The 14,020-nt window shown below is 37.1% G+C and overlaps 1 protein-coding gene across 3 annotated transcripts in view; it reads left to right on the top strand.

Moving 5' to 3' along the window:
* The window catches only part of C3H11orf65 (chromosome 3 C11orf65 homolog), a 44,205-nt gene extending 30,724 nt beyond the window's left edge, over positions 1-13,481 (top strand). For all 3 annotated transcript variants that reach the window (XM_043998899.1, XM_043998897.1, XM_043998898.1), the window contains 3 exons: positions 1,893-2,063; positions 5,955-6,010; positions 12,479-13,481. In XM_043998899.1, the coding sequence (XP_043854834.1) occupies positions 1,893-2,063; positions 5,955-6,010; positions 12,479-12,591 (340 nt within the window). In that variant the 3' untranslated portion in view covers positions 12,592-13,481. The remainder of the gene's footprint in view (positions 1-1,892; positions 2,064-5,954; positions 6,011-12,478) is intronic.
* Positions 13,482-14,020: the final 539 nt, after the last annotated feature.

The following is a 14,020-nucleotide window of genomic DNA, read 5'->3' as shown; positions in this document are numbered from 1 at the left end:
CAGTGTAGTCAACGTCCGAGAGTTTTTCAAATGCTTTAGTATTTGAATACTAAATGCAAAATATCAAATACTGAACTATTTGAACAACTTTAGTAGTTCAATATCAATGCTCTCTTTATCAACAATGTACCATGTCATCCTCTTCTACAAAAAAAAAAAGGTACTAGAATTTCTATGTATTGTTTTGAGTGTTAGAAGATGGTCATTCAGTAGTTAAACATGATTTTTATATGTGTGAAGGCTGATCATTCCAAAAAGTTATCCCAGGCATTTGTTTCTCAAATGTTTTATTGATATTATTTTTTAAAATATCATTGTCACTTCCCAGTGATTCCCCACAAAGAACCCTCCCTTGTAAAAAAAAAAAAACTGTGGTTAAGTAAAACAAATTAACACATGTCTGAAAAGTACAGCCTTCATTTCCTATTTGCTTTACTATCAAGTATCATTAGTCAGTAAAGTCTTAATTGGTCACTGCATTAATCAAAGCATCCACCCCCCATGTTTTGTAATTTCTAGCTGTATTGTAGTTAAGTCATGGACTGAATTTTAATCACTTTGGGTCAGTAGGTCCCTCTCCAGATTGATTGCAGAGACTTGACTGTAGAGACCTTGTCCCAAGCATTAGTGTCCCTCCAGACATTGGAGTTGATCACATTGTTCTCTAAAGAGTATTAAAAAATGTGAAATAATACTTCCTTTGTTAATTTATAATGAAGATAATTTAAGAAATTTGCTATGGGCCCTCTAAAATATATCTCCACCCATTGAGCATATCCTGTTCAAAAACTGACGTAGCATTATTCTTGTGTTTCAGAATGAATTGGCTACCACTAAACATCTTAAATGGAAAATAAATACCCATATAGAAAATAGTAAAAACCAATCTTTTGGCTCAGAACTATTGGCTTCTTTATTCCATTAGTCATTATTGGATGGATACATGGTATTTGTGCACTTTGTTATTTTGTCATTTTTTTTCAATGGTATGTGACTCTACGTGACTCCATGTGGAGTTTTCTTGGCAATGATACAGAAATGGTTTGCCATTTCCTTCTCCAAGATGAGTCCTCCTGATTCCAGGCCTGGGACTCTATCTCCTGTACCACTAGCTCTCCATTTATGCATATTTATATATATACAGCTATAGTAGTATAGGCTTCTGCCAGTCGCGGACGACCATGGATCAGCGGCGCCTTGAAGAGCCACAGGCCACAGTGTGGCTGTGCAGACTGATACAGGAGCTGCAGCTCCTGTATATATACAACTAATATAGAACAAAAGCTACCTGTGAGATTTGGGGCAAGTCATTTCAACTACGTGAGCTTCAGAAACTTCATGATCTGTAAAGTGAAGATCCTGAAACCCCCTGATTCTATTATCTAATGACTTTATTTTTCCTTGTAACCTTGAAATTTAACCAAGGATGTGCTGGGGCCACCTTGTACAAGTTTCCAGTGAGCCAATTGTTCAATTTTCAATGTAAACATTTACACCTCAGAAGTCAGCAAATACAATAAATTAGAGCTTGATTTGTTTTGTTGATGTCAATTTAGACTTAAGACAGTGATGGAGAAAATGTAAATAAAAGAGGTTACATATAAAAGTGTGTCATGTGCACATTTTCCCCTTCTCCCCAGAGAGCCATTTGTTAATTTGTTAGCCATTTACCAGGGCACTCATGGATTTAACTCGCTGAGATGTGAGGTTGAAATGTGAAGTTCAATGATAAATATCGGTCATATATGAATGATTGGATTGCCTTCTTTCTAGAGATCTAGCATAAGAATTTTATGTAATATGTTAGATCCTTAATGCTACTTGAAGTTACCAGTATTATCTGCTCATAATCATTCAAAGGTTTTACCTAATACTCCCTTTACTTTTCTCAGGTATTATTCAGGAAGCCTAGAAACAAAGAAAGCAGATGTTGGATGTACAGACTTAATCCTTAAAGCAACAAAAGGATTGATAAAAGCAGTTGAAGAAGGTGGAATGGACTCGGTGATGGAATGGGAAGTGGATGAAATTCTGAACTGGACAAATACACTAAACTTTGAAGAGTAAGGAGATGGTGCTTTTTAAAAAATTTTTATTTTATTTTATTTTTTGAGGGGCAGTGGGGGTTAAGTGACTTGCCCAGGGTCACACAACTAGTAAGTGTTAAGTGTCTGAGGTTGGATTTGAACTCAAGTACTCCTGACTCCAGGGCCGGTGCTCTACCCACTGCACCACCTAGCTGCCCCTTCCCTCATCTGTTCTTAAAACATTTCCTCACAAAACCATGTGAAACAGCAGCCTAACCCAGTGCCCCTCTGTTACTCTGTGGTATGACTACCACAACTAGTTCAAATTCTCATTACTTCTCACCTGGATGATGATGACAGCCTCCTAATTATTTTCTCTGCCTACAGTCTATCCCCAACACAACTACCAAAGTGATTTTCCTAAAGGTCTGATCAAATCACTCCACTACTCAGTAGACTCCAATAATTCCTTATCACTTCTAGTTAAAAATGCAAACTCCTAGGGGGCAGCTAGGTGGCAGCTAGGTGGCACAGTGGATAAAGCACAGGCCCTGGATTCAGGAGGACCTGAGTTCAAATCCAACCTCAGACACTTGACACTTACTAGCTGTGTGACCCTGGGCAAATCACTTAACCCTGCCAAAAACAAAACAACAACAATAAAAAAATGCAAACTCTTCTACTAAGCATTTTAACCCTTCTCAACCTGGTTCCAACCTTTTCAGCCTTAATAGATATCACCCTTTTTCATTCATTCTATGATCAGCCAATTTGGCCTTCTTATTCTTCCTCATACGCAATATTCCATCTCCATGCCATTGTTCAGGCTGCCTCTCACACCTGGAATGCACTTCCTTCTCACCTCCACCTTTTAGAAATTTTAGCTACATTTAGAACTCAGTTCAAATGTCAATTCTTATATGAAGCTTTTCTTGATTCCCCCTGCTAGTGCTTCCTCCCTAAAATTACCTTATATTTGCATTATAAATACATAGATAACTTGTGTGTGTGTGTATATATATATATACACACATACATATACACACACGCACACACACACACATATCTATAACTATATATACATACACACATACATACACATATATATACTTAACTGCTTTCCCTAAATTATAATGCTAACTCCATGAAGGCAGGAATTTTTTTAAAAATTGTCTTTGTATCATTGGCCCTTACCACAATTCCTGACATACTATATGGACTTAATAACTTATTGATTGATTGATGGATATATAATAATGCATGAAATAACATAACATCAAAAACATAAGTGCTTAGAAGGGTGTATTTAATAGAAGGAAGAATTAAAGCTTGAAAATGGAATGAGTTGCTTTATGAGATAATGAGATCCCCATTCCTGGAAGTGTTCAAGCATAGGCTGAATGACTTGTCAGGGATATCATATATTTCACGCTAACCTAAGAATTGGAGTAGATAAACCCTTTCAACTCTGGGATGCCATGATATTAGAGGAGGTGGATTATTTTGCTATCCCTAAAGCAAACTACGGTCAGCCCAAAAAAGAAAATGCTAAAAAGAAAAACCAAATATATTATTGTAAAACAATGCATCCAGTTAATTTTTTTACTTCATTATTATTCTTTTTAACAGTTTCCTGAATACTTTCATAGAATGGATATGTATTAGGTGCTATAAAAATTTAATTATAGAACACAGAGGCATTTGATAAATAATTCAGGAATATGTATTACAAAAATGCTCTTAATCAATCAACTATCTTTTGTTTTTAGTTTTGTTTTGTGGGGCAATGAGGGTTAAGTGACTTGCCCAGGGTCACACAGCTAGTGTCAAGTGTCTGAGGCTGGATTTGAACTCAGGTCCTCCTGAATCCAAGGCCAGTGCTTTATCCACTGCGCCACCTAGCTGCCCCAATCAACTATCTTTTACCTAATTTTTCTGCTTTCAAATTTTTTCAACTGCTAGAAAGTGAAGGATTCAGATGAGTTCCAGCAAGTGAGTGGATTATATCTGGCTTCCCATTCTTACTCCTTTACTGTATTTGTTGGTTTTAGAGATTGGGGACATAAGGATTTATGTGAGAGAGGGAGTGGAACTCAGTAGGATCAGGCTATTTTCTCTTCTAGCCAAACTTTGAGAAAAAGGAGCCCACGACTTTCTAAAAACAATGCAGAGTGTATGCCATAAATTATTTGGCTTGATTATGTCTATTTGCTATAAGGATTTATTTTTCCTTTGCAAGTGGAGGGTGAGCAGAGATTTAGGGAGAAAACTGAAGCATACTCAAAAAAGAAGATGAAAATAAAGAGGATCATCGAAGCATGTTTTTAATGCATCCTCTGACAGAAGATGTCAGAAGGAAGTTGAGAAGGAAATACTGGCTAGCAGAACAGTTTTGAAATTAACATATTGAATTTACTATATATGTGGTTTTTAAAACAAGCTTTACATAATAGAGATTTGCAGATTCACATGTGATTCTCTTTTTCTGTTCTACTTTGTATAGAGGAATGTTCTTTTTTGGTGTTCATTAAATTAAGAAATGAAAAAAAGAAAATAAATGCCTCCTTTCAGAGGAGGCATTAGATGCTCTAGGATGTTTTTTAAACCAATAATCTACCTTGTTCCAACAAGCTTACCGGCAACCTTGTAACTCTCAGAATGTTTTTATTGGGAAAGGAGAGAAGAATGTTTGCAAATAAGAAATTACCAGTAGATCAGGAATTTTGCTCACCATTTGGGTATAGAAGAGGCTTCCACTACAGATGTTCGCTTTCCTGTTTCATAGATCCCCGAGTTCATATTAAGCACACCTGAGATAACAATGATAACTGCAAACAAGTGATCCTTGAAATTATCTTTCCAAGTGTTTTTTCCCCACTGTGTTGATAACAATTTCTGAATTGTAGATACAAAGAAAAAGAACACCAGATGAATAGTATGGTTAGACTAGAGAGTGTATGAAGGAAAATAATGCGTAAGAAAACTGGAAAGAGGGGCAGCTAGGTGGCGCAGTGGATAGAGCACTGGCCTTGGATTCAGGAGTACCTGAGTTCAAATTCGACCTCAGACACTTAACACTTACTAGCTGTGTGATCCTGGGCAAGTCACTTAACCCCAAATGCCTCACTAAAAAAAATTAAATTAAAAAATTAAAAAAAAAAGAAAACTGGAAAGATGGTAAGGTGTCAGTTCATGAAGGGCTTTAAATACTAAGAGATGTATGTATATTTGTATATTTGATCCCAGAGCCTTTAGAATTTACTGAGTGGTTAGAAGAGTCAGTCGATAAGCATTTATTAAGTACTTGTTATGTGCCAGATATACACTAAGCATTGGGGAGACAAAGAAAGGCAAAAACACAGTCCCTTCTCTCTAGGAGCTCACAATCTAAGAGCTGTCTTGGGCATTTTAACTGGGCAGCTATGTGGAAGAAGGGCTGGAGTAGAGAGAGACTTGGGGCAGGGAAGATAAATTAGAAGGCTATTGTAATAGTTGAGGTGAAGAGTAATGAGCGACTGAACTGAGGTGATAATTGTGTAAGTGGAGAGAAGGGTAAATATACCAAGAGATGTGGAGGGGGAAAAAAAGACAAGGTTTAGCAATCAATTGGATATTTGGGATGAATTGGAGTAGTCAAGAATGATGCTGATGATAGGGGTAGTGCAGTGGATAGAGCACCGGCCCTGGAGTCAGGAGTACCTGAGTTCAAATGTGGCCTCGGACACTTAACCCTTACTAGCTGTGTGACCCTGGGCAAGTCACTTAACCCCAATTGCCTCACTAAAAAAAAAAAAAAAAGAATGATGCTGATGGTTGTGAACCTAAGTGATGGGAAGGATGTTGCTGCCCTCAACAGTAATAGAAATACAAGTAATATTTTTTTCTTTATTGATTTGTTTTACTAAATACATATATTGTATGCCCTAGGTATGTCAACAATTGGAAAAGCATTGCTACAAGCAACTCTTCAGCTAACATTCAAGGTATGCCACTTTAAGGATAGATGTGCTAAACTCTGGTGACTAAAGTTAGTTAGAAAATGTTGAGAAGTCTGTATTGTAAAGTGAGACCTAAACTATTATGGAAGTTGGTAAGGATGTATTTTGTGAGACTTAAGACTATAAACAAAATTTTTCTTGTAAAATAATCTATTTAAAGGGGTAAAAAAAAACAACCTTAAGAAAAGAACTAGAATCTAAGAGGGTCTTAACTTTTAATTCCCTCTTCAAGATCAGCAAGTTTGTTTTGTTTGTGACTATTCCCTCCTGGGTATTCTCCTTCCTCTTAACTATGTTCCCCTCCCCCATGCCAATCTCTACTGGTTTTCCAGTCATTTGATGCTTATTGAGTTTGATGTGCTTCTCTACCAAACTATTCATGGTTCTGTGTGTGTTCAACAGTCCTTTGTCCATTTCAGATAAAAGTGAATTTCTACTTGATGCCTACTCCTCTTTCCTACCCCTTCCATGTTTGTACACTTTCTTTTGGATATAATCCAATTACACAGGGCAGCTAGGTGGCACAGTGGATAGAGTGCCTGGCCTAGTCAGGAAAACTCATCTTCCTGAGTTCAAATCTGGCCTTTGACACTTAGTGGCTGTGTGAACCTAGACAAGTCACTTAACTATGTTTGCCTCAGTTTCTTCATCTGTAAAATGAGTTGGAGAAGGAAATGGCAAACCACTCCAGTATCTTTGCCAAGAAAATCCCAAATGAGGTCACAAAGAGTCAGACACTATTGAAACAACTAAACAAAAAAAAAAACAATTATGAAGTTCCACCTCTTTTTCCTTCTCTATGTTGTCTTTTAACCCTTGTGTCCTTTCATCTTTCTTGTTTGTCTCTTCAAACCCTTAAAACAAAACTAATCCACCCCTAGGATCTGTTTTTCTTTTTTACACTCCTCCTCCCCCAATAGCATGTGAAGACATTAAGATTCTAAAGGGACACTTATTTCTTCTCTATTAGAATGTGAATACTGCATCATTATTTTTTTTGTTTTGTTTTTGTTTTTTGCAGGGCAATGAGGGTTAAGTGACTTGCCCAGGGTCACACAGCTAGTAAGTGTCAAGTGTCTGAGGACGGATTTGAACTCAGGTCCTCCTGACTCCAGGGCTGGTGCTTTATCCACTGCGCCACCTAGCTGCTCCAGCACTGCATCATTATTAATCTCCTTCCGGTTACACAAATAAATTTACCTTTCTAGATTTCTCTTAGGTTTTATTCTCTGGGGTTCTCTTGGGGTTTTATTTCAGAGTTTCTATTCAGCCATGGTCTTTTCATCAAAAATGCTTGAAAGTCCTCTATTCTATTAAAGATTCATTTTCCCCCCATAGGGAATTATACTATTTTGAAGGGTTATTCTTTGTTGTAAACTCATATATTTCACCCTTTGGAAGACTGTATTCTAAGACCTCTTGTTTACTTTGTGTAAATTTGTTCACTTTGTGTGATCCTGACTGTATGTAGTTCCTAGGTATTTGAAGTCCTTTTTTCTGGATGCTTGCATTTTTTTTTTTGATGTGGTTAACTCTGAATATTGACTACAATTGTAATTGGCGGGGGGGGGGGGGTCCTTTCAGACACTGATCAGTGAATTCTATTTTTTTATTTTGCCCTCTGGTTCTAATATATGTTAATAATTTCTATTTATAATTTCTTGAAATATAGTGTCCAGGCTTTTTTTTTTTAACTCTTCATTTTCCAGCAGTCCAGTGATTCTTTGGGGGGGGGGGGCGGGGTAATGGGGGTTAAGTGACTTGCCCAGGGTCACACAGCTAGTAAGTGTCAAGTGTCTGAGGTCAAATTTGAACTCAGGTACTCCTGAATCCAGAGCCAACACTTTAACCACTGCGCCACCTAGCTGCCCCTTTTCATTTTTAAAAATTATTTTATTTTATTTTTATTTTTTAGTCCAGTGATTCTTATATTATTTCTCCTTGATCTGTTTTCCAGGCCAGGTTTAATTTTTTAAGATCAGTTATCTCTTCTTCTCTTGTTTTTAATTTTTTTCCTAATATTCCTTCCTGTCTCATGGTATCATTAACTTCTGCTTGGTCTATTTAATTTTCAGGTAGTCCAATATGTGAGTAAAATGTTTGCCACTTTCTCTTCTAAGCTAAGATTCTTTCCTCCAGAGCTTTTATTTAACTTATCTCTTAATTTCTTCTAGGTATTCGTGTAGTCCTTTTAAGAAATCCATTTTTTGTTTTGTGTCTCTGCTTTCAATTGTTATGGAGTTACTTCTTTGGGGAGATAGCTAGATTTGCAAAAAAAAATTTCATACTACAGTTTTCTTTGAGTTACTCATCACTCCAGCTTTAGTTCCTAAACTGGGTCTTTGTTCCAGGGCCAGGTTCTGCCCCCTGCTCTGCTTTTGCATGGGGTGGTTGACCCTGCTTAGTCTTTCCCTGAGCCCCCTGGAGTCCTGTGCTCACCTCTACCTCCCAATATTAATGCCTTCCACACTAGACTTTTAGGTTCCTCATGCTGGATGTTCAGGGGCATCTCAGGACAAAATGTTAGGGGCCTCAGTTCCCATAAATGTCTGAGTTCCATGGCACCATACTGGTTGGTGATCACTGACATTCCCTGAGGCTTCCAAGGATTTTGTGACCATTTGGGGATTTTCTCAGGAGAACCCATTTTTGTTGTTGGGAGACACTGAGACTTGCAAGCCAAACATGTTTTGTCTCTGGTCACTCTGGGAGGCTACCCTGTGTTGGCACTGACTTTGCTGGATGGGCCTTCTTTCCCATTGCTTGTGCACTTCTGGCTGATTTTTTGTGCAGTTGAGGGCTGGGAAAAGTCACTTTAGTTTCTCATTGGATTTTTTAATCATTATTTGTTTTGGTATGAGCTTCAGAGCTATTGCTGGAATAGGTATATATATATATGGGAGCTCGCTGGCCTGTCTCTCATTCAGGGAGCCATTCTAGCAGAAGTGCCTAATATGTTTAAAATTCAAGAGTACAATATTACTTTCATTTTTCCAGTGTCCCTTGATACTCTTGCCCACTTAAAAAAAATGTATGTATCAAGAGGCATAGGGGAAACCGCTAATTTCCTAGACCTTCCACGGAGCTGAACATATACTTGGGCTCCTTGTTGATGGATATGCAACTTGAATATACTGCAAATTCATGTTATCTAATCACAACTGTGTCCTCACTGCTGCACCTTTAACCCTTTCATTTATACAGGACCAGCTATTATAAATTCTAGATCCCACTGACCTTTCTCAGATTTCCTTGTCTCCTATTTTACTAAGAGAATTATGACCCTCTGTCCTCAGCCTACTCTTATTTACTCTGTAACTCAAGATTCACCACACCTTTTCTTCTCTTGCTTTAGTAGAATCCTAGGAGAGGTGGCTCTTTTCCTTGTCAGGTTTAGTTCCTCTATTTGCGCCTTTGATCTCATCAGCTTGTTTCCTTTAGTATTGTGTCTCATCATTCCATCTCATCCTGATTATTCCTTTCTCTTGTTCACCCCCTCCTGCAATTGCTTTCCCTAAGGTCACTAGTAATGTTTTAGCTACTAAAGCCACTCTCTTCCTTGGCAATCTTCTCTGTTCTCATGGATTCAACTATATCTGGTCTTAACCTCTCACCTAAACTCTAGTTCTGCATCAACAATTCCCTGCTGGATGTCCTGTAAATATCTCAAACTCACTGTGCAAAATATAATTAATCTCTCCATGTATTTCCTCCAAATTTCCCATTTTCTGTTAAAGGCATCACCATACTCCCAGTCACTTAGGTTTGTAACCTTGGAGTCAGCTTTATTTCTTCTCCCTTTGCTCAAAGCTTGATCTCTCTATTGGTGCCTTCTTGTTCCTCCTCAAATTATCATGTATATACTTGTTTACATGTTGTATCTCTCCAGTAGAACATAAGCTCCTTAAAGGAAGGGAATGTTTTTTGTCTTGTCTTTGTATTGAGTGCTTTGTACATCACTGGAGCATAATTAACATTTGAATTGCATTTAGTCAGTGGCCAAATCTTGTCAGTTTATCTCCACAATATCAATCACATGTGTCCCTTTCTCTCTGGTCATAAAGCCACTATCCTAATTCAGATATTCATTACCTCTCAGGCTACTATATTAGTTGATTAGTCTCCTTGCTTCCAGTCTCTTTCTCTAATTCATGCTCCACATATTTGCTAAAATAAGCTTCCTAAAGTCTAAGATTGTGACTTGTGTTCAAAAGTCTTCATTGATATCCATGCCATTGTCTCTAGGACAAAATACGCATTTATTAGCTTGATATTCAAAGTCCTTTATAAGCAGGCTCTTATCCACCTTTTCAGTCTTGTTTCTTACTACTCCCCCCTTCACATATTCTGTGTTCCACCCAAATTAAACTAGTTGTCTCCCAAATTTCCCTCTCCCATCTTTTGGTGTATTCACAAAGGCTGTTCTTGCCTAGAATGTACTTTCTCATCATTTGTTTCTCAGAATAATTCTTTCACTCCTTCAAGGCTTGGTTCAGGTACAATTCCTCTGGAAAGCCTTTCCTCCGTGGTTTATCATCCCCACCCCCATTTAAAAAAATTATTCCTTTTATATACTTATTTTGAATGCTACCTCCCCAATGGAATGTAAGTTTCTTGAGGGAAGGGTAAATGAAGAAAATATGAGAAAAATTGATTATGCAGTTGGTATATAAAGACATGGTTTTAGATGTTTTTAATTTTTAGTAGCATATCTAAGGGAAAATATTCTGTAGGCATGTTGAAATATGAGATTGGAGATCTATTTGCTGGGTACTAACTGGATATGTAGATTAAATTACAGTTGGCAAAGAAATAACTAAAGCTAAATGAGTCCTTTAGGGAAACAAGCAGAGAAGTCAAAGGACTGATACTTGAGACAGGATAATAGTTGGGAGAAAGAGGATGCTTCAAAGGAGCTCTCAGAAAAGCTGAATGAAACCCACAGAAAACATTTTTAAGGAGGTGGTGGGGGGCAGCTAGTTGGCGCAGTGGATAAAGCATTGGTCCTGGATTCAGGAGGACCTGAGTTCAAATGCAGCCTCAGACACTTACTAGTTGTGTGACCCTGGGCTGGTCACTTAACCCTCACTGCCCTACCCAAAAAACCAAAACAAAAAAATGAGGTGGTGACCCTTTAGTGGATAAGCTATATAGAGAGGTCATAGGAAATGAGAGTTTGTGAAAAGTCCACTGAGGTATCTGAAAAAGCACTTACTAAATGACAGGCACTGTAACAAGCATAGGAGATACACGTACTTTGAAGAGATACAATGTCTGCACCCAAAAAGCTCACTTTCTAATAGAGGACAACAAAAATAGGGAATTGATGATTAGGATGGAGTATTTTACTCTTGGAAGGTGGTGAGCACACGATGGAATGGCAAGCGAGACGCTTTCTTGTTTCTGCTCTCATACTTTAAACAAAATGTCCTTCCTTGGGTCTATTTGCTGCTATTATTTTGGGGATTTTTTACGCTTTTTGTTGGTCATTTCTCTGCTTAAAATGACCCACCAGCAAAGTCAAGTGGTCACCTAGTGTTCTAAGATCAAAAAGGCTGTGATATGCCTTTACAGAGAAAACGTGTTAGATGAGCTTCATTCAATGTTAATGAATTAACAATAGGGTGCATCCAGAAAAAGGAAGAGGAAATTAACTTAACATATAATTATATATATTTCAAAAAGTGTCTTTAAACAGAAATGTATATAAAACAAGACTATATGTTAATCTGCTGACAAAAAACATCGAGAACCAGAGGGTCAAAGGAACCTAATCCCGTATTTCCCCTAAGAGCAATGGTGCAGTATTCACAAATTCAGTGTTCATGTACACTTTTTAGGTTAAAACAGATGTGACAATGACAATTTATTAACTTTAAATTTGTTTATATATTTTTATATGTACTTGTTTCCTTCATTAGAATGTAAGCTCATTGCAAATAGGAATTGCCTGGCACTTAATAGTTATTTACATATTTGTTGACAGTTTCCATGAAGGTGGGTGATTTTTCACATTAGTGGAAAGAGGGAAAGGAGTCAGTGATGGAAAGGGTGATGCTGAAGATGTTAAGAGATGGAAGGAATGAATATGGGATCAAGTATTGTGAGGAGATAACAAGTAATGGCCTCTAGAGTTAATCGTTAGGAATTGATTTTGAAGTGATGGTGGGTGGTGGGTGGTAGATTCTGGAGTAAATTTAGAGGGAGAGAAGGGGAACATCCCTCTCTCAGAAAATAAGGATTGATGCAGAGAGAGGAAAAAATGATTTTCTGAAATGAAAAGGAAAACTGAGTAGAGGCATTTAGAGTTCATTCAATTATCAGTGAAGATACAAGTTCATCTATGACTACTTAGGGTAGAGATGAGAGAATTGAGAAAAGTTACAATAGCAAGTGTTGTAGACCTTCTTGATCATCACTATCGCCACTGACCATGCAATTTTTTTTATTTAGGTTTCAGGTTTGGGACATTATGGAATCCAGTATCAAAATTAGATTTTTCCCCTGCTGGCCTGGAACAAATGAAAAAGGAAGAAAAACTGAAGAAAGCAGCAGAAAATGTATAGCTACTTGGCAGAGACCTCTGATGTGTCCTTTAGTATATTTTTCTTTTCTTTTTTGCACACACACACATCAGTTGTACCCCAGATGTTTGTTTGCCTTATTATGTGCACTCATACACATCATACATAGGATATAGCCCCTTAGGCAATACAGTTTAAATAGAAATAGAACGTTATGTAGTGACTATGCCATAAAGAAATTAGCCTTGTTGCTGTATCTTTAACAATCACAACTCATTAAAGATTATTTTAATACTGGAATGTGAAAACGTGAAATTTGCCTATTAATGGGAAGAGACAATGTTTTGGAGGATGGTAGGGTCTAATGAGTTTTTTCAGAATGCTGATGATTAGGGCACAGTTGTGAGTAGCAGGGAGAGGTAAAGATTAGAGGGAGAGGCCATCGAGGACAATCCAGTTGGAGATATATGGGAGGGATATTTGTAGACAGATTGGCTTTGGCAAGAGGAAACAAACTGCAAATTGACAAAGAGGACCCTCCCAGGTGCAAAAGAAAGCCTGATCGATAGTTTTTAAAATGAAAATCCTAGAGAGCTGAGGTTTTCATGTATTACATTAGGTCATTCTCTAGTTATGAAGGAAAATAAAATCCCAAAGTTATACACAGTTTTTAACCTGGGATTCTACAGACATTAGCAAAACTATATTGCTAATACAAAATCACCACTTTGAAATCCATTGTATGAGTTTTTAATATTGTTTTATAGTTCTACTTTTATTGAAATGGTCAGTTGTATATTTTACATTCATAGGTTAAGTAACAATAATTCTGCAGAAATATACAATTTCATTAACATGCAACTAAAATTTTAACTATACATTTCTCTACATTCAACATTTTTAGATTGTGTACATAATAAGGTGACCTATGGCAGTGAAAAGGGTAGCCCTTTATATACATGTGAAAATTCATTTTTATCACCAAATTAAAATTTTTTCTTAATCCTCAACATTTCTAAGTGCATATATTTCTTTTTCTTTCTAAAAAAATTTTTTTAGTGCATATATTTACAGAGAGCAAATACATATTGTAACTGACTCATTTTTCTCATGAGAAAGACATAAAAATTTTATGGCTTTGCTTTTTTTCCTTTCATATTATTAATCTTGATATCATCTTTATGTAGCTAACCTATAAACTTTTGTTGAGAATGAGCCCACCAAGACCAAAAGCCCTCTAAGGGGCCAGTGATACATATATAAACAATTCTTTTCTTTGGCTAGGTTCTGCCTCTACTATTCCTGATGCCTTCCCCTTGTTTATCTGCCCCCTTCAGAAAACTGAGCAGCACGATATTGGTCTCTAATCAAAATGAAACCACCTTTAGAAAAATCCTCCCCAATCTCAATTTCTTGTTTTCATTGATATAATGTTCTTGCTGTACACACTTAGTATGTGTGCTGAAAGAGG

This window comes from Dromiciops gliroides, chromosome 3 (genome assembly GCF_019393635.1).
Source record: "Dromiciops gliroides isolate mDroGli1 chromosome 3, mDroGli1.pri, whole genome shotgun sequence".
NCBI classification, from domain to species: Eukaryota; Metazoa; Chordata; class Mammalia; order Microbiotheria; family Microbiotheriidae; genus Dromiciops; species Dromiciops gliroides.
The sequence above is the reverse complement of the archived record's forward strand: the minus strand, read 5'-3'. Positions and strand labels throughout refer to the sequence as shown.